The 24,476-nt window shown below is 37.7% G+C and overlaps 3 protein-coding genes and 1 long non-coding RNA gene across 5 annotated transcripts in view; 2 read left to right on the top strand and 2 right to left on the bottom strand.

Annotated features, from left to right (window-relative positions):
• Nucleotides 1-121, top strand: part of LOC106955956 (uncharacterized) — a 2,585-nt gene extending 2,464 nt beyond the window's left edge. Inside the window, exon 2 of the long non-coding RNA XR_001426687.1 lies at nt 15-121. This is a non-coding gene — a long non-coding RNA (uncharacterized LOC106955956). The remainder of the gene's footprint in view (nt 1-14) is intronic.
• LOC106955954 (ral guanine nucleotide dissociation stimulator) overlaps nt 1-10,833 on the bottom strand; it is a 59,696-nt gene extending 48,863 nt beyond the window's left edge. Inside the window, exon 1 of one of the 2 annotated variants that reach the window (XM_015046413.1) lies at nt 9,826-10,833. In XM_015046413.1, coding sequence (XP_014901899.1) covers nt 9,826-9,846 — 21 coding nt within the window. In that variant the 5' untranslated portion in view covers nt 9,847-10,833. Of the gene's footprint in view, nt 1-1,039; nt 1,731-9,825 lie in introns of those variants that run through there. The other variant, XM_015046412.1, reaches the window with a different exon arrangement.
• A 775-nt stretch (nt 10,834-11,608) lies between these two features.
• ptgesl (prostaglandin E synthase 2-like) lies at nt 11,609-16,938 on the top strand. Its single transcript, XM_015046406.1, has 7 exons — nt 11,609-11,971; nt 13,600-13,788; nt 14,583-14,638; nt 14,994-15,146; nt 15,812-16,012; nt 16,100-16,217; nt 16,717-16,938. The coding sequence occupies exons 1-7, from the start codon at nt 11,681-11,683 to the stop codon at nt 16,843-16,845; spliced, it is 1,137 nt and encodes a 378-aa protein (XP_014901892.1). The 5' UTR covers nt 11,609-11,680; the 3' UTR covers nt 16,846-16,938.
• A 425-nt stretch (nt 16,939-17,363) lies between these two features.
• The window catches only part of gle1 (GLE1 RNA export mediator), a 12,532-nt gene continuing 5,419 nt past the window's right edge, over nt 17,364-24,476 (bottom strand). Inside the window, exons 6-15 of the mRNA XM_015046405.1 lie at nt 23,117-23,374; nt 22,816-23,038; nt 21,833-21,945; nt 21,534-21,746; nt 20,444-20,634; nt 19,686-19,815; nt 19,502-19,606; nt 19,113-19,195; nt 18,944-19,007; nt 17,364-18,514 (exon numbers count right to left, since the gene is read on the bottom strand). Coding sequence (XP_014901891.1) covers nt 18,446-18,514; nt 18,944-19,007; nt 19,113-19,195; nt 19,502-19,606; nt 19,686-19,815; nt 20,444-20,634; nt 21,534-21,746; nt 21,833-21,945; nt 22,816-23,038; nt 23,117-23,374 — 1,449 coding nt within the window. The 3' untranslated portion in view covers nt 17,364-18,445. The remainder of the gene's footprint in view (nt 18,515-18,943; nt 19,008-19,112; nt 19,196-19,501; nt 19,607-19,685; nt 19,816-20,443; nt 20,635-21,533; nt 21,747-21,832; nt 21,946-22,815; nt 23,039-23,116; nt 23,375-24,476) is intronic.

Genomic DNA, 24,476 nt, shown 5'->3' with positions numbered 1-24,476 from the left:
AACCTGGAAGTTAGGTCGCATTTGAATCAGATATGTATCGGATATGGGTAGCATTCAAAAAAGAATCCCAGCTGTGCTGTTCACACTGCCATGAAAAGATCGGATAAAGGTCGCATTACATAAAAAAAATCGGAGTTGAGTCACTTCAGGCTGCAGTGTGAATGCACCCTAAGTTAGATAGGAACGAGGCGAGAGCTAGTTCCTAGCTTGTGGTTTGTTTATTGTTGTCATAGCAACCCCATAGCAACAAGATTTCTGTCAGTTCACGGAAGTGTGACGTCACATGAGAGCAATTCCTAGTCCTGGGAATCCTGAATGATTCAAAATGCTCTAAAATCGATTTTAAAATGCATTCAAGTTGTAGCCTTTGCCGCTCCCATTTGAGAGTATTCTGGATATGGCGTCATGTGTCCACTCTGCTACTCTGCTTTTGAACAAGTCTTTGATTTCTTTTTTTTTTTATTTAAGAAAAAGCCAGGCGACCAAGCTAACCTAATTCTGGTAATATAAGTTACAGAATTTCATGCAGAAATATAAATTGATGGAATTTTATACAGTATGAAACTGTTTTGCATAAATGTTCCGTTTGTTTACACAATTTTTTTCCTCTTCTCAGTCACATAGTTTTGAATAGAAAAATCATTTCTAAATCAAACATCAATCCGTGACTCAAACTCGTAGTCGAATCGCTCGACACTGGGTGTACTGTTGACGATGCATAACTGCAGATTTAGAGCCCTTTTACGTGATAAACTATAAACCACACATGCGTACAGCAGCGACCACATTTTCTCTGCAGATATCATCCTGCTGCTTGTTTTATGCAAAAAACCAGCACAAGAAAAACAACATACATTTATCAGACTTTGTTTACGCCGCGACAGCTTGGCACATGCACTCTTACGTTCAGTCGTGAAGCATCAAAAGCGCACACACAGATGCAAAAGAATAAATAATAATAACGCGAGCAGACATTAAAAATGTAACGCCTGCTTACAGACAGGCAGGCGTCTCGGTGCGAAGCGGCGTCGGAGCTCACCAGGTCGTCCAGGATGGTGACGGGGAAATCAAACATGCACATCTTGACGGGCTGAGCGAGCGCTCTGTGCAGGCTGAACAGGGATCTGGTTTCCATGCTGCACGGTCGACGCACCTTGCAGCCGCCGCTCGACTGCGTGCAACAAACATGCACTGGTGGAAAAATAGGGATAATTATTAAAAGACGGAAAAGGAGAAAAAGGAGGAAGAGGGAGTCCCCAAAGCTGGTTGAATCCGACTGAGAGAAAGCAGAGGAACACCTCCACGTCTTTCTTTTTCTTCACAACAAGCGAGAGCTCCCCTCATCGCCCTCCCTCCCCTCTACCTCCGTCGCCAGCAGCTGCTCTCTGGTCTTTCCGTCTTCTGGAGGTTGTAGCTCAGAAACAGTCAGCCGCGACCGCAGTCACACTCCCACCAGGAAGGGGGAAAAAAACAGAAAACGCGCAGACTGAACTGCAGCAGGTACACAGAGGAATTCGTTTCTGCTTCATTACTCTGCTGCGATTTAATCAACAGAGAAGCTGCTGTGTGAGCCCCACTAAAGATGAACATCCGCCTCTAGGAAATGTGATATCCGTACCAGTTTAATCAGGCTTCAATTTGTTTTCTCTATGACGTCGGAAAGAGTAGAGAAAAGTCTGAAAATGCTGCTATAAAACAAGCCGGCTTCATGTTTTCTGGAGTGCTAATAAATCTTTTAAAAGTCCAACTGCTGCTCAGCTCTCAAAGCTGTGATGTTCCTGCACGGCATCAATGCATTCACTGATTTTTTTCCCCATAAATTTCTCCCAGATGAAACGTTTCTCCTTGTATGTGGAGCCAGAAGTTGCAATTAAAAAGTACACTGTGAAACGAGGGAAACGTGGGATGAAGGACGGAAAGGTGGTTTTGGCGATACATCGATTTTATCGGCTAATAAAATTTTTGGTTTTTGAATATTTTATTTTTGGAAATCTTGATTCAGTATGACCAGCGGCGCCCTCTGCTGGATGGCGGCCAAACTATAACACTGAAAGAAGGTCTGAGCAGACGTCATTAGTTCATCTTAACTTAATAAACCATTAATTGACAATTAATCTTAGGTATAATAGTTGCTTGCATCCCTACCTGTCACACATGAGTATTATTCAGTGTTTTTAATGTTTTATGAAAGAGAGATGATGGGTTACAGAGCACACTGGAACCAGAATACCGGAACAATCTGCCATGTTCTGGTTCCAATAAAGCAGCTGCAGCAGCTGTCAGAGCTAAAACAAATGGATGATTTCCAGTCTTTCATCGCTTTTCTCACAGTTACACTGCTAAAGTTACACAAGCAGTCTATGTGAAAGTACTGAAACCAAGGTACCGACATCCTGAAGATGGAAAAATGGCCCGCTGTCACTTTAAAGATGCAGAAGTCACGCTTCAGCATAAGCAACATTGGTGTGAATCTGTCGAATCTGAAGGCAAACAGCGGTGTTATTATATCATAGTTTCTTAATTGATGAAGTAATTTGTGATTTCTGTCACCACATCCATGACTAACGCAGTTAGTCTAAAACAGATGTAATAGTTTGGGCTTCTGTGTAAAAACAAATAATGCAGCAGAACTAAGTTAAGAAGTTTTATATTTGTACTGATCCAACCTTGTATTCCTCTTTGCTAAAACACAGTATGTATACATATTTACAAAAAAAAGTTTCATTTATCTTTTGTCTTTAATGGGAGCGAAGTGTAACCAAAGTAAAACGTCCTTGTTTGTGCACAAATTTAGCAAATAAAGCCGATTCTGATTCTTTGTCGTCTCAGAAGACAAACCCGAACCAATGAGGATGATCTATTGGATTTTTAGTTTTAATAAACATTTCTCAGTATTTATAAATATGACGTCGTATTAGGACAATTTAGATGGGAAAAAAATGGAGGAGTAAATTTCCGCTGACAAATTTTAGAAATTTTCTAGAAAAAATATGTGGAAATTTGTTCGTCTTTCAAAAGTAAAAATTTTGCAATATTGTGTTTTTTCAACATTATTAGCTCCATTTCTATTACAAATGTGAGCAAAACTTGGTCAATATTCCACTAAAGTCGAAAAAGCAAAATTTTGCAATTGCAGTGTTTCAATTAAATAAGAAACACAATCAAAATCACACGTGAATAAGTTTGTTCAGGTGACAAGTCATTAAAAAAGACAATTCTATTTCTACTTCCTCTCATCTTCTTTGTCGTTCTTACCAGTAGTAACATTCAGTTGTTAATCACATGACTCATGATGCGAAAAAAGTGTTTCTATTGAAGTTTTGAAAAATATACAACCAAAAAAAAACAAAACACCTTGTTCTATTGCCAAAACCTTTGGAGTGTTTCCATTAAGTGAATTTATTTTCAAAATATAAAATTGCACAATTACCTGGTGAATGGAAATGCAGCTACTTAAGAAGACAACAGGAAATAATTGGCGGATGAAGGTGCGGCATGTTTTTAAATGTTTTTTAGTGATCTTATGGTGCTTCTTGCTTAATGGAAACAATGAAATTGAAAAATTGTATTTTGCTGACATTTGTATTGGAAACGCAGCTGGTGTCTTGCAGGTGTTTTCTTTAGCTGAGGATTTCCCCACTGCTGAGAATTTTTGGGGATATTTTCTTTCAGTTTTGAACCTGTAGGCCTGAGCAGCTGATATTTTAACTCAAATACGACTTATCTAGGTCAGACTGCTTTTAACCCAAATGACTGAACGATGATGGAAAGGAAGTGCAGGTCGATGTTTTCTCTCTGACTTGTTACTGGAAGCCTCTGAGGTTTAATCTTACCCATCAGATGCGTCAATCTGTTTCTGCATCAACACAGTCGAGGTTTTTGTAATCACACGAATGCATCCAAGTTGTAGATAAATGCACAACAAAATAAGAAAAAAAAGCACGTCTTCTCTCTGTTTCTGAGTTAATATCTGAATCGTTACAGGACGGCTGGTGTGAATAATTAAAGTGTGTTCTCGCTCAGAGTTCAACCTCACAGTCTTAAAGAATTTACAAACGCAACAAAGGCTGATCTCTGCCCTCCTTCAGATGCAAATGATGCTCGACACGTAGATTTAAAAGTACTGCGTCGAGATGAGATGAAATACTTCTGCTTTAGGAAAGAAAAAATGCACACAGGGACGGCGGAGAAAGAAGCAGAAGAAGAAGCGAAGCAGCTGAAGGAAGAGAACGAGAGGCTCTGAAACACCGCTGGGAACTGCTTTCAGATGCAGAGGCCGTCCCACGGCTGAATGCTGCGAGAGAGCGGCTGTCATGGAAACAGAGAGCCAAAGCCGGCTCTTCGCTGGCCTACGTGAGATCGCTCCCTCTTCTCTGCAGAAACCAAGCAGCTTGGACAGGAAGCCAGGAACAGACCTGCAGGTCCGCTTCCTGTGGCCGTCACAATGACAGGACGGGCGGCGCAGGTACTCAACGGGTCGACCCGAACGTAAGCACGTCTCCTGGCTGGACCTGATTTTAACTGAAATGTCTCGTAGCAGAACGTTTATTCTGGTTTAACCTCAGTTTCATTAAGTGGCAAACACTTTAATCCAGAATGTTGTGCGGTTCTGGTTCTATATATTGAGTATTGTATCACATGTATTATCTATTGATATTGATAACTTGACTATGACAATATATATTGTTACTGATTTGATGTGGTTCACCTCCTGTTTTTGGAGCATCTTCTGAGCCGCTTGGTGTTCATATTATGAATTTGAAACGTGTCAAAGTTCACTTCAACTGAACCAAGACCTTGGTTTGTAGGTGGACCAGAGTTTGGTTACACATTCACACCTTCCCAAACGAACCAAACTTTCTATGCAAACGAACTAAAGGTTGATTAAAGCAGACCAAACATGGCTACTTCAAAAAAAAAGTCAGATGCAACAGAAACTGATCATCTTTCCCTTTAAACAGGATCACATATATTCATTGATATATATACTCTAAAGTACACATTTGTGCATAAAATCTGCTTTTAATTGCTGTATTAAAACCACCCAAAAATATCTGCAGTGATGTTTTATGGACTAAAGAGACAAAAACAAACCATTAGGAAAGCAACAGAAATGCTAAAGAAACAATCTGCTCATATTAAAGATGGTTTGGGCTTGCATGGCTGATTAATCTTCCTCTGAAGATGACAGAAACTAAGACTGCAGCAAAATGAATCCAGAATCTACAGAAAGAGACTGGAGGAACTAATCCTCTCCAACAAGCAACAACTGAAAGAAGCTGCAGAAAAAGCCACGAAAACACAGACGAACCATGCAAAAGTCTGATGGGTCACAAACCTGATGCAGGAAATGCAACGAATCAGCAATTACAATAAATACTGATCTGTTTTATGTGCTATGATAAATAAATCAACATTCTCAGTTGTGCTTCAAATTTATTTATAAATATCTGAAAATTAAAGCTCTTTTTTTAATTTTCTACCCAAATTATTAAAGCAAAAGCAAAAACTCGGCCTTCATTGCTGCAGCACCTCTGGGGTAAAAATGGATATATAAATGAAGCTCAGACAACAATTATGGGCGAGGCACATAAACAGAGGAAGAGAGTGGTGCAGACGCCCCCTTGTGGAGGCTGAAGGCTACAGCAACAAAACTCAAAGAAACGAGCAGAAGAGAGAGAAAGAGAGAGAGAGAGAGAGAGAGAGAGAGAGAGAGAGAGAGAGAATTACACTTTTAAAAAACATAATTAAAACTTCAGCAGAAACTCAGACTTCACCTTTTAATCTTTACAAACTTCAGTTTGGCCAGACGGACAGACAGATGGAAAATCTGTCTCTATTAGCACAAAACACGTATTAATGGATGTTTCGTTATAGAAAGCACATCTAAAGTAAAACATTTTTTTTCAACCATGCCTCATAGACATTTGTCTGAATACAGAAACATAAAACCAAACATTAAGCCAAGCTGAACCTGAATAAGGAGAATTTAAATGACTCAGGGTAAAAACGCTGCTCTCTGTTCGAACTCAAAGTGCTTCTGCAAGCAACACATTTCAAAGAAAAGCCTCTCCTATGCACTAATGTATCAAACAAAAGCAAATGGAAAAAAAACCCTCAGGAATAAAAAACAGAGGGGGAAAAAACCAAAAAACGGCGGATTCTTGTCACATTCCATCAGACAATAAGTTCCGATCCGCTCGCCTTGGGTCAAAGGTTAAACACAGAAAAAGAAACAAACACGTTTTTATCTCCAAATCCCACACCGCCTGGAAAAAAGACAGATTTCTCCAGATTTCACCAGGAGACAAACATCAACAGCAGCAGCGTTTAATGCTGCAGCGCCTCAGCGATGACCTTTGACCCAGTTTCACTGCGTTTACTCGATTCCTCAGAGACTGAAGCTTCTTCAGGAGGAAGTAATGCAGAACTCATCTGGATTTAACACATTCACAAAATTATCCACAATTTTTGGTTCATTCACAGGAAATCCGAGCTAAAATTGCATTTTTATTGAACTTCGTTTCTCACAGGTGAAAACCTTACAAAAAGAAATATAATTCAAATTTAATAACAATGGTAGAATAACTTAAGAACCTACAATTTTACAGTTTAATTTGAAAAAGAAATGCAGAAAATTATAATTAAGTTGAATTATTTTTTATGAGCTGTTCAGCTCATTTAAAACAAACACATTAAAAAAAGATGTTTTGCACCAGATTGGCAGTTTAAGCTGCTTCCATTTGTAGTCCCAGAGCAGTACAGTCACAAAACTACAACATAAACAATGCTAAATGTTAAATAACTAGCATGTGTGCTAAATAAATATCAATACCTGTGAGAAGTTATTATTTTAGTAATCAATTATTTGATTATTCTGGCGATTAATCGATTATTCTGATGATTAATCGAACAAAAAAATGTTGCATTCTTCAGATTTTTCATTTAAACACATAAGTCTTTTTAAAAATAAAATATTAGAAACACAACAAAAGATGAAAACAAATAATTCAGTTCCTTTCTAAAAATAAGAACATAAACATGTTATTGCCTAAAATGTGGCATTCCTTGGCGAGTGGTTGATTATTTGTAGCAATGGAAGAATCTGTAGCTGATAAGAAATATTTATGTGGGGCTGACCTGTTTATTATATTTTGGATTAACTGATTAACAATTTGATAGCAAAAGATACTTAATGGGAGATAATATTTTACAGATTTTGCACCAGGTGATATTAAAACTGACACTTAATGAGTTTTTATGCTTTTTTATCTTCAATCCAAAATGTATTTATTGTTTGTCCAGTTTTGGTTTAGTTCCTGCTTTGAGTGCTTTGTTCTTAAGCCTGTTCCAATGACTAATAAATTGATTAATAATTTCTGATGATTAATATTTTTCCAAGGAAATCTTATTTGCAAACTTCATAATCTATTTCATTTATGATTTCATGTGGATTTTATTTCCATTTTTTGTTTATTCAAAATATCTTCCAGTTTCAGTGTTAAGTGTTCTTTACAAAATGAAAGTTTATTGATTTTTGAGAGGGCGTACTTGTATTATCAATATATTACCTGAAAATTATCTAAAAATAACAATATTTTTGTTTATCGCAATAAGTTCTGGGACAATTTATCATCCAGTAAAATTTGTTATCGTGACAGACCTTGTTCTTCTTTCAGCAAATGTCCTTTTTTGATTCTGAATATTCCAGATTACGATTAATCGATTGCTAAATTAATAGAAGAGTCTTTCAAATAAATCATGATTAATCGTTTCAACTCAGCTATATTTAGCAATTGTTCTTTAGTTGTTTTTTTTTCTTGGTGTAGGAAAAAGAAATGTCAGTAAATAATCATTTGTAACAGAAACATTAACAACTGATATCGGCCCAAATTTTTATATCATTGCATCCCTAATTTTTCCACAAGCTGTTTTCTTTTCCTAAACTTGATCAGTTGTGGAAAAATAAACTCTGCATTTTTCCAGACTGAGTTGTTTTAAGCACAATCAACTCGTACAGACTCGTATACATTCAGAGTGTGACTGTGTAGTTTGATATTGAATGTTTACAGTTAGAATTATAGTTTTAGGATTTATTTTCATTCATTTATTACTCAGATCACACAAAAGGCCAACAACAATTAGCTTTAAAAATGAATAATTATCACTATTTATAGGAGTTTGTTGTTTACATAAGGAGAATATATGAAAACTGAAAGATTTTTCATTTTTTATTAATAAAAAGAAGCAAACTAAGAATTCTGCTTTAGTTTTTCCAACTTATTTTGTCATTATTTAAAATCTTATTTACATATCCCAGCATGCATTGGGAAAGCAAACACCCCAAAATATCCCAGATCCAACTCCCACGCAGACACAAACACACCACGGCGATGGTTCTGTTCTCCAGCTCACATTACTTAGTCTTATTAGCACGGCGTTATCAACGTTCACAGACACCAGGATAGTTCACGTTCTTGCATAACAACTAGCAGATTAATTAACAAAATGTTTCCCTGAAGATAAAACCACCACAACAACAATCTTTTTAAGACTTTTACAACATTTGTTTAATTTAAGAAGAACAGAGTAAAGATGTATCTGAAGGCTGAAGCTGCTGCGGGAAAAACAGGAAGCAGTCGTCTCAAACAAAACAAACCTGTAAAAAGATTATGAGCTGCACCGGCTGAAGGACATTTCCTTCTATAAACCACCAGAAATAATCAATTAAACTGCCCCTAAAGTTCTGTCTGAGTGGAAACATTTGCAGATTATCAAGAAAAGACACAGAAATACAACATAACAAGTCTAAGAATACATTTTCTGCAACATTTAATCTCCTGATTGGCTACAAATTTCCCCCAACATGTTATGAGCATCGAATTTTATCTGGAAATGCTTTTTATTAAATTAATTTAGTTTGGCTAAAAATATTGCTGAAATTAAGGGTTTCCTGTTGAAACAAGACACAGAAAAAGTAGTGCACGGTTTTATTGTCAGAAGATTAGAAACTAGAGGAATGAGTTTCTAATAGTCCAACAGAACCAGCTAATATTTTAAATATAAATATAAGAAATACATGCTTTTAACAGTTTCTTTTCTGTTTCCTGCAACATTTTACATTGAATTTCAGCAAATAATACAACTAAAAATATCAGTGATATGCTTTTAGATCTGTTTTAATTAGGCTGGACTCTATGTTTTTAAAATTTTACATAATTTGCCGTCCCACATAAAAAAAAAACTATTCATTCTCTTTTAGCAAAATTTATCATTTAACTTGAGTTTAAATCATTAAAATATATATAAAGAACCGCTATTTTATCTGTAAGTATACATTTATCTTGAAAATCCTCTTCATAAGACTGCTTTCCAAAAAAAAACTGTCTTCATTCAGAGACTTTTTCAGATTCACTGTAACACAGACTGCTACAGGAGATCCTCTCTGCCAACAGCCATCAACATCTACAACTATTCGTTTCATATTTTTACTTACTTGATAGTTATGTTTATGCATTAATTCAATTTTCTTCACCTCTTTTTCTTTATTTCCCAATAAAGCAGAAATACACTTGCTTTCCCTCATTATTTCATAGATATTATGACCACACATGAGAAGGGACACAAATCCTGCTAAGAAAATTCACAGCAGGAATTTTCTCAGCAGGCTGTTTTCAGCCATCAGGCTGTTTTCACCGTGAAAACAGCCTGAAAAAATCAGATCACGCTGATGGCTTTAATAGCGCATCTGTGGAAATATGCAAATGAGCCCAGGTGTGTATTTAAATATGAACCCGCTGACTTGATGCTCCGCTGGTTTCTTACCTGTTTTTCCAGCATGATCATTCTCTCAGTATCATGACCTTCATGGAGCGGCTTCCCCGTCAGACACACTCCATCTCTGCCAGCATCTTCACGGATACACCAGAGGAAAAATAAAAAAGGGTTTTAAAAAACGAGTGGGAGGGGGAAATGAAGGTTATTGATGCACACGGCTAACTAGCGTCGCCGCTGGGCGGATAGAAAACCGCTAGGATGGTTTCTCCTTGGCAGGAATGACTCCAACATGTCTTCACGTCAATAAAAAAAGCATTAAGGAGTTCTTTTTTTATCACGGAGGAAAACAGCACAGCGGTCAGAGGAGGAAGAGGAGATAACGGCCACCGAGCTAAGGGGGTGGCTAGCCGAGCTAGCGTTAGCCAGCTAATCCCAGAGAAAAATCAGAATTTGATTTGTCTCCTCGGAACCAGATCCATTGTCGCTCCGCTGCCTTCCAGTCACGCCAGAAAAAATACGCGGAGGCGGCGTCCTCTGGCCTCAGCTCTCCCAAACAACCCCCCGCCGCGTACCAACATCCTAATAAGGGGAGCGGTGTTGTCCAAGAAAAGGGAAAGGAGATGCTGGGATCCGAGAAGTAACACTTTAATGGAGGATGCTGCTGCTTCTGCCGATGCTGCTGCTGCGGTCCGACGACTGGCTGCGATCTACGACGCTCTTGAACGCATCACGACGTGAGCGTTCCGAATGAGAAACTTGGCGAACTATTTCGTTCACAGTCAGAGTTTGGTAGTAACTAGTTACATTTACTCAATTACAGTTACCTGGGTAACTTTTTTTTTAATTGTACTCTTAGGAGTATTTTGCTACGCAGTACTTCTTTACTTGAGTAATTTTATAATGAAGGAAAATTTCTGGATTGTACTGAATGAAGAACAAACGTGTTTTAACCATAAATTCACACAGACACATACCTGCAGTATTTGTTAAAGTTTCGTAAGTTTTTTTAATTAAAAGAAACTGATCTGGAAAAATTTTCTTTTGCTTGATTTTATTTTTTGTTATTGTCATTTTGGTCATTAAAACACCAAAATTTCCACTTAACTTTATATTTTGGATAATGTAATTTTTAAATATTAAATAATTGATCATTTGATCAATTACTCAGTACTTGAGTAGACTTTTTACAAAGTACATTTTTACAGTTACTTGAGTAATTTCTTGGACGGCTACTTTTTACTTTTACTTGAATAAAAATATGCTGAAGTAGTGCCTGTTGAGTACAATTTTTGCGAATTCTGCCCATCTCAGCTGAGTAGTCAAAAACTACTTCAGTACAGTTTTACAGTTGTACTCTTACTCAAAGAGTAAAACGGTATTTGGTACAACAACAACAAAAAGATACTCAAATACCTAGTTGATCACAATATCTTTAATATTTTAAAATGAGACAAAAATATAAGGATATATATATATATATATATATATATATATATATATATATATATATATATATATATATAAATTATAATACTATAAAATTACTATAAATAAATAAATACAAATAATAAAGCCATAATATTTCAAGAATAAAGTCAACATTACAAGAATACCTTTGTAATATTATAAGACTAAAGTCTTGTAATAGACTTTATTCTCGTATTATTTCGACTTTATTCTAGGTTTTTCTAAACGTTGCAGGGCAGTGGCCCTCCAGGACTGGAGTTTGACATCTGTGCACTAAAGGCAGCACAGGTGCTACCGAAGTTACATGAACCACAGTTTGAGAACCACAGGCGTTAACGTCCCTGCCTTCGGTTCATCCTGACAGACATAACTCAGGGCAGCACACCCCTTTGTCTCCTCCGTCCCGGTGCATTGTGGGGCTTTACGTAAAGTCAACATGGCAGCCGCCTGCTCCAGAACCCTCTGTAAGGTCGCACGGTCTTTTCTAGAAACTCCAGCCGCGGCTCGGACCGGTACCGTGTCATTCTTGCTGGGGAATGCTGGCGCTCACGGCTTCAGAAGAGGGTTGAGCACCGGCGGGCCGGGGCTCCGGTCCAGACTGGTGTCCTCGGTTCGGGCAGGAAGAGGCAGGGTACTGGGCTGCGCCTTTCTGCTCGGAGGAGGTCTGGGTCTCTACCAAACCCTGAAGCTGTCCGTGCAGCAGCACCTGGCTGAGGAGGACAAGAAGGTGAGTCCGGACCCGGGTTCTGGGGTCGGTTCCGGACCACACGATGGGGTCGCCAGAGGTCGAACTGAGCTGCAGCTCTCAGTGTTTATCATCATGAACAGTACAACTACAGCTGTCCTGCTCCAATCAGTGGTTCTGTTGGATTTATTTCCAAGCAGAATTCAAATAAATAAAAAAAATACTTTAATTATCCCAAAGGAGAATTAAATATCAAAATATCTCCAAAGAATAATTGTGGATGGTGATGCTACATTCAGGAAGGCTCTCCTGTAGCAGTCAGTCATGCAACGAATCTGAAGAGTCCTCTGACTGAAGACTGTAGTTGTATATGACAGACTCATGACTAGAGCTGAATCTAATGATTAGTTATCGATTAATCTAACAATTATTCTAACAATTAATAGGATGAAAAAAGGCACGCAGATTTTTATTTGATCTTTTTTAATATCAGACAACAATTACTTTAATAATATATTATTTTTGGTGATTAATAGGATAAAATAAATTGACACATTATGCAGATTGTTAATTTAATCTCTTAAACTCATATTAGACTGTCAAATTATATAAATATGCAGAAAAACAAATAATTAAGTTCCTTTTTAAATATATATATATATATATATATATATATATATATATATATATATATTTTTTTATTTTCTAAAATGCAGGAACACACATAGTTCCCACAAGTCTGAACCGGACGTGATCCGTGCCACTGAGCCGCCATCTTGGTAGGCAAACGCAGTGCAAAGCATAGAAAAACCAAGACTTCAAGACCAACAAAAAGAAGAATACTCAAAAATTGCGGTTGATTAATATTTGTAATGTACTTCTATTGTCTATAAATTAGATAGAAACAAGGCAAGATCTATTTTTAAGCTTGTGGCTTGTCATAACAACTCTATATCAACAGTAAGTTATGGATACCTACCAAGATGGCCATCAGCTTCAAAGTTTCTGGAATTGTGATGTCACATGATAAATTTGTATTCTAGACCTATTTAGACCTGTTGCAGTAAATCAATTATTCGCAGCATAATTTAAAACAAGCTCAGTCATTTCCATTTGCATGAGCTATTGTTTTTCTCTTTTCTCTCTTTCTACTAAAAGGCAGATGACAAAAGTCTTCCGTCTGGTGCGTTAGTCTCAAAGCAATGTTTACTTTTTGTAAACAGTCTTTTTGTTTACTTTATCATTTTAAATATTTTTGATATTGAAAATGTCTTCCAGTTCCAGTGTTAAACATTCATAAGAACTTAAAGTTTTCTGAACCTTAAGAATATGTTCCTGCATTACTATGCTTTTACCATTATGTTATGTGAAAATGGTCTCAAAACATCAATATTATTATTTATCGCAATAACTTCTGGGACAATTTATCGTGCAGAAAAATTTGTTATCATGACAGGCATAGGCTACATCTCCCAGAATGCCGTGCGGTTCTGGATAAGTGAAATTATAGAATATTCTATCATCCTTATTGTTATTGATTTATTGTCCAGCCAGATAGAACAACACATAAGGAGAACTGGAGGTTTTTATCAGAGTTTTGTGAATGTTTTTAGGTTTTTGTGATGGGACCAGAAGCCTCGGCTGCTTTACCTCTCGTTGCTTCGCTGCAGGTCTCAGGAGACGGACTGAAGATGACTCTATACCAGTACAAGACCTGCCCGTTCTGCAGCAAAGTGCGAGCCTTTCTGGACTACTACGGGCTGCCGTACGACATCGTGGAGGTGAACCCGGTGATGAGGAAGGAGATCAAGTGGTCTGCGTACAGAAAGGTGCCCATCCTGATGGTGGGCGGCGAGCTGGTGAGAGAAACGATGAATATCCCTCTGGTCTGGTGTCAAAGCTCCACAATATCATTAAAATATTCAGCTGATAATATTCCTGAGGATTTCAATGCTGATCAATTAAAATTAAATATGATTTTCTGGCTCTTCCTTCACCTTTAGTTTTATCATCTCAGCTGCAAAAGCCTGTCCATGAGCTTTAAGGTCTTTTGGTGTCCATCCATCTGCCTGAAGAAAATATTGAAATATTCAGAAGATGAATTAATCGCAAAAATCAAGTAATTGATTAATCAAGTTGATAAATTAAAATGAGCTCTGATGGTTAATATTCTTATTCTGGTTTCAGTTATAAGTGGTTTCTATTTCCATTGTGGTTGTTGGGGTTTATTTTGGATATTTAATATATTTTCCAGTTAGTTTTTTATTTTTTATTTTCTTAATTGTGATATGAACAAATCAAACACAGATGTTAAGATTAAGTGAAAATATACACAAGCAAAACAAAATGTATGAAAAAGAAAAGAGTTCAGTGTAGTCCTTACGGTATTTTAAGTGCAGTGATTTTGTTGATGATAGAGGAAAATATAAACAAAATATATAAAATCAACATTTTTGAAAATACTCTTAAAACAGAAATATCGTTTATTGCAAACATAAATTGGAAAATGTATAATCCAGCAAAATTTGTTAATGTCTCAGGCCTGCAGTTGTTTTTCAATATTCCTAACCAATCATTTTCACACATGATTGAATATTTTGTGCTGCTCTACTCAAAGTATTGATCTTACAACCATGTTGTCTTGTTTCTGCAGCAACTGAATGACTCATCTGTCATCATCAGCTCCCTCAGGACGCTAATGATCAACAAGTACGTTGAAATTAATTTTAAAATTGTTTAAATAATGAACATACATATTTTATTGTAAACTTGTTTAAAAAGTACAGCATGCTGCATTTGTTTATTATTTAATTGTATTTCTAAAACTTTTTTTTATGAATACAAGAGTTTTTCTTCTCCAATGGAATCTGTGGTTTAATTCCTGACTGGAGGGTTCTGAGATATCACTTTTTTGATCATTAAGGGATTAAATTTGTTTGTGTGTGTGTGTCAATATTAAGCTTTTACCTTTGGAAATCATGAAAAATGCCAATGAGATTAAAATGAAGAATAAAACCAGCCCAGAAACCAAGTCCTAAGATGTCTGACCTTGATCCTGATCCAGGGAGAAGAGCTTGTCGGACGTAATTCACTGCTACCCAGAGATGAAGTCTGTGAACGACCGGGGAAAGGAGGTGACGGAGTACAACAACAAGTACTGGCTGATGCTGAGCGAGGCCCAAACCGCTGCCGTTTATCCTGCAAAGGGGATGCAGAAGTGAGTCCAAACATGAAACCACGAGGAGCTCCGCTCTTCCTGACGGCTCTTTTTGACCAGATGATGCTGCTGAGGCAGAAATTTATGAGGTTGCATTAGTCATTAAAGACAGAATACAGCTCTGCCAAAATAATCCCTGAAATTTTCTAGAAAAAAAAAAGGAAATTCATGAGTTTGAAAAGTCAAAAATTGGCTAGAAAAAACAGAAATTTTTAGATTAATCTGAGAAATTTTTTAGAAACAACTTAGAAAAGTTTTTTTTATCATTTTCTAGCAACATTTTGACTTTTCAAACTCCTGTTCCTACAAAATTTATGAGATTTATCTCCAACTTTCAGAATTTTATTTCAGCAAATCTTCAACTGTTCAAACTCAGAAAGCTAGCTTTTTTCGTCTATCATGGGAAAGTGTAGATTTATTACCACTTGATGCCACTGGGTTACTTCTGTTGCTAATCCATATAAATAAGTGCATTTTGTGCAAAAAAAACAACAAACAAACAAAAAAACTTGCCACTATTGCAGTATTTTCTTGTTTCTGTCGTGATACAGGTCTTACATTTCTTTATGAAGACAGCAAATGAGTCCTTTCTTTATGTTTACATAGATTTTGACTCGTAATCTTGGTTTATGGCTATGCGTTTAGAGATTTGTTGTGTTTTTCAGAGAGGAGATGAAGTGGCGACAGTGGGCCGATGATTGGCTTGTACATCTCATATCGCCAAACGTTTACCGAACTACCGGCGAAGCCTTGGCGTCTTTCGACTACATCGTTCGTGAGGGCAAGTTCGGTACCGTGGAAGGCTTCTTTGCCAAATACGTAGGCGCTGCTGCTATGTTCGTCATCTCAAAGAGACTAAAGAATAGGTACGTTTCTACTAATTTTCTGAATTTATTAATTCCTGACGTTTTTTATTAGATTATGATGATTATTTCCCTTCATTGATCCTACAGACACAACCTGCAGGACGACGTCAGGCAGGATCTCTACAAGGCCGTTAATGACTGGATGGCGGCCATCGGCAAGAACAAGAAGTTCATGGGTGGCGATCAACCGAACCTGGCGGACCTGGTGAGGAAACGCCGGCTTGTTTTTGGAGAACAGACCCGGGGCTTGGAGGCAAAAATCCGCTGGCTTGGAATGTAGTAAAATATGGCGAAAATGCATTCAAAACCCCGCTTATTACGCCGTCGTAGACTACCTGAGCGCCGAAAATTACAGCATTTATTCCGGTCATTCAACGCTGTACATACTCACGTACGTGTGATGACGTTCAGGAGCGTGGCAGTGTTCAAGGACCAGACTAAACGCCGTAATTTTCGGAGTTCAGAAGTTAGCCTCAAAAAGATTTAAAAAGCCGCGTTTTGAATGGTTTTCGCCGTATCTTACGATGTTTTTTTGCGTTACAGTTTAGCCTGATGCGCGATAAAAATGGCGATATATGTCTTACGTGACTTGCCATACAAAGGCTCTTGGAAACGAACTAATCCGTTGATTCCATAGACATAATATAATATTATAATAATATAATATAATTATATCATGTCTATGGTTGATTCCCTACCTGTAGGCGGTGTTCGGAGTCCTCAGAGTGATGGAAGGACTTCAGGCGTTTGACGACATGATGGCGAACACCAAAGTCAAACCCTGGTACATGCGCATGGAGAGAGCCACGCTCAACCATGAGGGTCGATCTTAAACTCCGAGCCTCCAAATGGACAAAACCCGCACCTGGAAAATGGCCTTCGTTGTTTTGTAGGAATCTCAAACGCCTCAGGATGAGTCCGCCTCGCTGTGAAACGGACGAGTTTAACAATACTTTGATTTCAGCATTAGTGACAAAAAAACCTCGTCTGCTCTGTTTGCGCCAGGTTTTTACGAGGTTACTAGTGACATCTACTGGTGGAAAGGGAGAACTCCATCTGCCCACACCTGGAGATTTAAGGCTCATAATGTCAATTTAAAGATCTTCAGTCCAGCTAAAGGACAAAAGATGAATATTTATTTCTTTTTGATTTACTTTAACACAAATTGAACAAATTACATGTTTCATTTGTTCAAAATGAAGTAATTTTAACACTTCCAAACAATGATGGGAATCTAAAATAATGGAAATCAGTTTTTTATGTAAATCGCTAAAATAGATTGGTCATTCTTTTCGTCACGTTTGCACAAGCTTTCAGTTTTAAGTTTGCATTAATTTTGAGGCTTTACAGATTTTTTCTGCTGCTTCTTCAGGAAGGACAAAAAAACGGTTAATTTTTTTAGTTTCTGTGCAGGAACCATAAAATAAGGTTCTCTGTATTTATGTCTGCTATAAAAACACCCATCAGACTGGAATGTATCAAACTGTTGGCTGTTGATTACTTGTAACAACTCTGTGGGGAAGGAAATGTAAAATAAAAGAAAACAAACTTGAGCATTGAGATTTTATTTCACCTATTATCTTGATGTTTCCATCAAAATTTACTGATGCTTTGTTTTAATAACAGGATTTGCAGAAAGGAGGATCTTTGACTTTTTCCTTTCAAGATCAAGGATGTCTAAAGTGTTGCCCTCATACCTTTTAGCTCCCAATGAAAAGAAATTACTGTGACATTTACAGCTGAAAAAAAATGTATTTCAAAAGAAAAACTGCAGCTCATGTTCTGGTTCCTGTAGATTACGTTCATTCAGGCACTGATTTGTAATCAGACATTCAGGACAAATTATACATAAACACAATTGGCTTCAGTTTTTTCACTTACAGAAAAACAAAAAGCCAGATTTCCGTTTCATTTTCCAGGATAAAAGTATTTCTGCGATAAAACAGCATCTCAGTTTCCACACAGTGGATTTATAACATAATAAATACGTTCAAATTTCACAAAAACACTTCATATTTGATTTGAACAGTGATTAAAGAGGCTGAAATGATGGAAAGAACTAACATCAGGTTAACAATAAAAATACTAATTAGAGATTTAAATCTTGATATGATGCTGCACATAAATAAAAAATTATAAAATAAATCAGTGCACTTAAGACTGGACCAGAGCTGTTTGCGGGACGCTGTGTTAGTGTTTAAATGTCCAAATTCATCGTGTCCTGGAAGTGTGTCTGGAGAAAATAAAAATAAAGAAGAGAACATAAAAATAAACGATGATACAGACGTTTTCCGGTCTCCAGGGACACGATTCAACAGCAGGGCAGCGCAAACGGCACAGAGAAATCCTCGTTTTTTTTAGGTTCGTCTGAGGAAAATCCAGGATTCTCAAATCTAAAACTCAAAAACTAAAAGTCCATGAGAGCGTCGTTCATCAGGACCTCCAGAAGGTGGCGCTCAGCTGGCCTTTGGGCGGGCTGATCTGTCGGCTCTTCAATGAGGTCTGAGTGGGAGAGAAAATTATCCCATAAAATTCAGCTACTGAAGACATTTTCTAAGCCTTTTGTTGCCAACCTGTTCCAAACTTTAAGCTCATTAATCTATTTTCTGAGCATTGATTTAAATATCTAAAATAAGTAATTGAAATATTTGAATTTTTAATGCATTTCTAATATTGCATGAAAATAATTAAATGAAAAAAAAAATTTTAGTGAACCGTTTTTTATCCAATCAGTTGTAAAAAATAATCATTAGATTAATCTATCACTAAAATAAAAATTAGTTGCAGCTCTAATCTGGATATTAGGATGGATGACTCTCCATATATCAAATAAACTTTCCTGTGTTTTTAGTTTTGAACAATGTTCCTGAAACCTTTGACTCTAATTATCACAATGTTCGTTAAAGTCACAGAGTTGAGAGGGAAACGAACCTCGAGGAACTGCTTCAGCCTGATGACGGAGCCCATTTCTCCACTGCTGGTCACCGCTTCGATCCTGGAGACGCAGCAGATTTAGACACATAAGAATGGATGGATGTTTGACAGACGGTTGATAGGATGGATGGAGGGTGTATTTCTGAACCGCAGCCTCAGTTTGTACCTGGGGAAATACTCGTCTTTCAGCAGCAGGATGAGCTTCCAGAACTGACCCTGGTACTGCTTCATCAAGGCGTTTCCGCAAACCTGGAAGAAGAATCAAATCAGAAGAGGCTTTCACAGTTGGTTAAAATTCAGATCCCAAATATTTAGGAACTTAAATGAGCCGAATATTTTATTATAAAAGTTCATGGAAAATTTATAGCAGATATTTGAACAGGAGTCTGGCTTTACGGACAGACAGACGGATTAAATGACTTTCTTTACGGTTTTTCTAAAGGTTAGAACATAAATAAAAATGGTTTGGGTGACCAGATGACATCCAGAACATCAGGAACCAAACTCAGAACCTCAGGAACCAGATCCAGAACCTCAGCTCCAGTTTGGACTCACCTCCAGGAAGTCGAACAGCAGCGTAGCTGTGATGTCAGCTAGAGGCTCCATGTTGAGCATCTGGGCCAGCCAGCGCCAGCCGTGGTTCAGCCCGTGAGGAACAGACTGAGGGTCGACAGAAACGATCAGAACCGATCAGCATGAGCCCTGACGGGACACAAACAGGAAGTGGCAGCATGTTTACCCCCTGCTTGGAGCCGTAGGGCCACCTCAGCTGGATCACAGCGGCGTAGAGACGGATCATCCCAGACATCCGCTTCAGAAAACTGTCCTGACCTTCGACCCCACAGTCATCCACACGGTAACCCAGAATCCTGTCGGAGTGGGAATCACTGTTATTACATCTGATCCAAAATTTACCCCAGTCAAAAGCAGGTCTGAGCTAGAGCTGAAATGATTAATCGAATTAATCGATTATTCTCATCGATTTGAAATTATATTTCTAATGTTTCTTCTCTACCAAAAAGTGACTCATAACTTAAATCACAAATATGATTGAAGAAACAAAGGGAAGGAAAATATACGTTATTAAAGCTAGGGCTGAAACAATTAATGGAATTAATCATGATTAATCAATTATTCACGTAATTGGTTATAAATTATATTTGTAAAATTAGTTCTTTATCAAAAACCAGCACTGCTTATATCCACATCACAAATAAAATTGAATAAAAGAAGAAAATATGCCATTAATACTAGGGCTGAAACAATTAATGGAATTAATCATGATTAATCAATTATTGAAATAATCGTCAATTAACTTAATAATTGATTATACAGCCTAAAAATGGACTTTTGCTGGCAGAACAACAAAATCAGAGCAGTAATTAACCTAAAACTACATGAAAAATATAAACATTTTCATTTAAGATCAAGAAAAATGCTTAAGTGGATAAATAAAAAATATGCAAAATGCGCCCATTTCTTTTCTGAACCACTTACTTCTGGTATTCTTCCACAGGCGTGCCATCCTTCATCGGGGGGTAGTGTGGGACCGAATATGGGCACTTCTTATGCAGGTGAGCCAGGATGAGGTCGCCCACCTGGGGGTGCAGCTCCCAGATGCCTGAGGCCACCACACCGATGGGAAAGGCGGCTTCATGGTGGGACGCCACCTCTTCCTCACCTTGTTTCTACTCAGGAAAAAGATCAGGAGTCAGAGGACGAGTCAGGACTGTTTGGTCATTTGAAATTAAATATCTATTAACATTAGGGATTGTCTATTAATTGGTTTAGTAGACAAAAAAATTGTTCCAATCAATTAATAAAGTTCGCTTAGATCTTCTTTAAGTGTTGTAGTTTGACCGCCACCCAGCAGAGGGCGCCGCGTGTCATGCTGAAGCGATGAACACAAACTATCAACGGCATCGCCTAAGATGGCGGCGGGTCCGTTACAGGACGGGAAGGAGTAACGGTCCGAACGGGACCGTAGGATGAAAAACAAAAACACTTTATGCGGCTCTGTTTTGAGATATAAACCCTCGATACGCTCCTTAAGTCTCACCTTAAAGGTGAAACATTCAGCTGAGCTGCATGACGAAGCAGCTTCAACTTATCATTAAAAACAATTACGGATTCGCTATGAAGGCGACGAAAGAAAAGTGACGAGGAGGACATAACGGAGAAAAACTAACAAAAACAACATAATGCCAATAAGCAGTTGATTATGAAGGCTGTCGTGAGTTAACGCACTGAACATTTATTCACTGAATGAACATCTCCGTGTGCATGAGAAATTAGGTTTTTCACTTTTTTTTATTATTTTCACCGTTTATTTTTCTATTCAGCAACAAAATCTATTCCTGTTTTGTTGTATTACCGGTACATGAATACTTAATGTGATAAAACCACAATTTGCAGCTCAGTCAGTATTTAACTCAGGAGACACAAATTAGTGTTAAAATGTAATGATTAAATAAAAATAGAAATTCAATTCAAGATCTGGAAAACGTGATGAAAACTCACACCAGAATGTTTTAATTGTTGGAACAGTCACTCTGCCGTTCCTCCTGCTACCTGCAGACAGACTCACCACGAACTTCTCCGCCAGCTTGTAGGCGACAAACTCCAGGCCCTGAGGATGCTGGGAGGCGGAGACGGACTTCCCGCCGGACACCACGGCCCGTCCAGACAGCAGCTTGTCGATCCTGTCGAAGATCTCCCGGAGCTGCGACCCAGAGTTGGTGGAGATCTGGCTGACGGGGATGGTGGCGGCTTTCTGCAGCTCCAGCTTGAGCTTCTTCGTCTGAGCCAGGAGGAAGGGAATCACATACAGACATTAAAAATAAATTAATAATGAAATAATTCTGGAGTTTGCCGGCGTGGAGCCACCTGAGCGTCTTTGGGAGAGTTGAGTTGTTCGAAGGACTGAGCGCACTGAGCGGCCGAGTTCTGCAGCTCCTTGTACCACTTCATGGTGCTCTCTTCTGCGTTGTTCTGCAGCCCTGTTGGACCAGACATGATTAATAAACAGATCTGCTACTAATTATTACTTCAGTAAACAATTATTGATGATGAAATTTTAAAAATTGCCACCTTTATCCAAATTTGTCATTTAACCACTTAAGCCTTTCTTTACAGAATATTTGAAATACATTAAAAGATACAAATAAGCACACAGATATACAAAACTCTGTAAAGTTTTGTCTCAATTGTTGCTCCAGTGAGTTTTTCTTTCTGCAAATGGCCATGTTTAACAATTAATCATTTGCTAGATTGATTGACTGTAACAACAATCGATTAATCATGATTAATCATTTCATCCCTGGTTTTAATGTTGCACATTTTTCCTTTTCTTCACTTTTTTCTTCTGTTATATTTGTGATTTGGATCATAAACATTTCTCTGCCACTTTTTGGCAGAGAAAAAAATATTAGAAATTTAATATCAATAATTGATTCAGTCGTTTAATCATTTCAGCTTCAGTTTTAATTACATTTTACTTTTTTCTTCAATTATATTTGTGTCTTGGATTATAAGCAGTGCTAGTTTTTTAGAAGAGAAGAAATAGTATTTCTAAACGATGATATAAAGCAATCAATTAATTGTGATTAATTTGATTAATCGTTTCAGCCTCAATTTTAATGACATTTTCTCTCTTTTGTTCTTCAGTTAGATTTGTGATTTGGATTATAAATAGTGTCGCTTTTGATAAAGAAATAATATTAGAGCGTTTCAGCTCTATTAATAAGATTACAGGTTCTACGCCTGTCCATATTTTTGCCTGCAGTTTCTAAACCATCTCTACAGATTTAAAAGCATCATTTTACCTATGATTCACTGTTTTGAAGCTAAAAAATGAGTTTCTGAATCACCTTTTCTCAGCTCCTTCTCTTTGGCTGCCTGCTCCGCCTTCTTCTGCGCCTCCTGCTGCGCCTGCAGAGCCTCCTGCTTCCTGCGCTCTTCTTCCTGCTCCTGATCCTTCTTCTTCTTCTCCTGAACCCTGGCCGCCTCCTCCTCCATCTGCCGGATCACCGACCTCATCTCGCAGAGCGCTCGCTCCGCCACGGCCATGTCCTCCACGCTGGGAAACTCTCCCTGGACAGAAACGGAAAGACGCCCGGTTACTTAACAGAACCATAGGAAACAGAAACCCACATCTGAGGTTGGACCGACCTCTGCCGTCTTTCTCACCACCTCCGACACCTGGGAGCACAGCTGGTTGCCACGGAGGCTGTGTGAGGCGAGGCTGGCTGCCGGGAGGTGAGCGTTGGCCTGGGCGGACGGCTCCAGCAGCTGGTTGAGCTGCAGGATCTCTTCCTGGATGCTGTTGAGGCTCCGCAGCCTCTCCCTGCCCTCCGCCTGCCTCTGCTTCTCCAGCTCCGCCTCACGGTGGCGCTGCTGCTCCAGCTCTCTCACGCGAAGGTTCAGGATCTACAGGAGGAAAATCAATCCAGACTGAAGAATGCACAACTAAAGGATGGGCAAGACCTAGCCTTTACATAGTTAAAAATGGATGAAAAGAAGAAGTTCGTCAAGTTTAAAGCATTTTAGGATCCTGCAGAAAAAGTTAAATCGCACCTTCTAAATATTGATCCTGTTGATATACCAGTCGATCATTTATTCCAAGCAGTTCTGACATGTCAAATACATAAAAATCAGATTTTTTTCCTGTTCATTAAATGCATCAAAACTGAAAACTTTTTATTGTTGACATGTATTAACCAACAGAGCTTTTCATTGCTGCATGTTGATTCGAATTTACTAAAAAAACAGTTTCAAGCAGAAATGGGAATGATCTTGCATTTTCCTCATGATTGTATTCATGAAGAAAATTTAGTTTGTGTTTCAGTCCTGTGGAAGAAAAACACTAGAAAAAAAAACCTAAACCAAAACAAGCCGAGGACCTTTTAGATCAGATTTTAAAGAAAAATAATAAATAACATTTAAGGACAGATGAAACCCAGACAACTTTACCTCTTAATTTAAAGGTCTGTCACAATAACAAATATTCCAAAATAATAAACTGTCCCAGAAGTTACTGTGATAAATGACAACATTGTTGCTTTGAGACCATTTTCAAGTAAAATAATGCCTACAAATGCAAGAACATATTCTCAAAAATCAATAAACTTTAAAATCTAATGAGCATTTAACTCTGGAACTGGAGAACATTTAAAATATCCACAATAAAAAAAAACAAAAAAAACAAAACAAAAAAAAAAACAGGAACAATAAATAAAATGAACTATGAAATCCCTGGAAACAAAACTGTTCTTCAAAAAAAGACCAAAGACTGAAGAGTTCCGTCATCCAGTTTTTGGTAGGAAGAGAGAAAAGAAAAAAATAACCAAAATATAAACTCTACAAAAGGAAATTGTTTAGTTTTTTTTTTTAATTGATCATACGATTGAGTTACTGCTTATTGTGAAAGGCTTATATATAGATGCTACTTATGTAAGTGTACCACAAAAAAAAAAAAAAAAAAAAAAAAAGGAAAATTCTAAAATGGAAAAGAGAGAAGTTTTTTTTTTCC

This window comes from Poecilia latipinna, unplaced genomic scaffold (assembly GCF_001443285.1).
Source record: "Poecilia latipinna isolate Pla-1442-1.1 unplaced genomic scaffold, P_latipinna-1.0 Scaffold779, whole genome shotgun sequence".
NCBI lineage: Eukaryota > Metazoa > Chordata > Actinopteri > Cyprinodontiformes > Poeciliidae > Poecilia > Poecilia latipinna.
Note: the sequence above shows the minus strand (reverse complement) of the source record. Positions and strands in the feature narration are given on the sequence as shown.

Excerpts from the sequence above, each read along its gene's own strand:
- ptgesl (XM_015046406.1), top strand. The coding sequence starts at position 11,681 with ATGGCAGCCGCCTGCTCCAGAACCCTCTGTAAGGTCGCACGGTCTTTT. Across the intron at positions 15,147-15,811 it reads CCTGCAAAGGGGATGCAGAA|AGAGGAGATGAAGTGGCGAC; the intron begins GTGAGTCCAAAC and ends TGTGTTTTTCAG. Across the intron at positions 16,218-16,716 it reads AACCGAACCTGGCGGACCTG|GCGGTGTTCGGAGTCCTCAG; the intron begins GTGAGGAAACGC and ends CCCTACCTGTAG.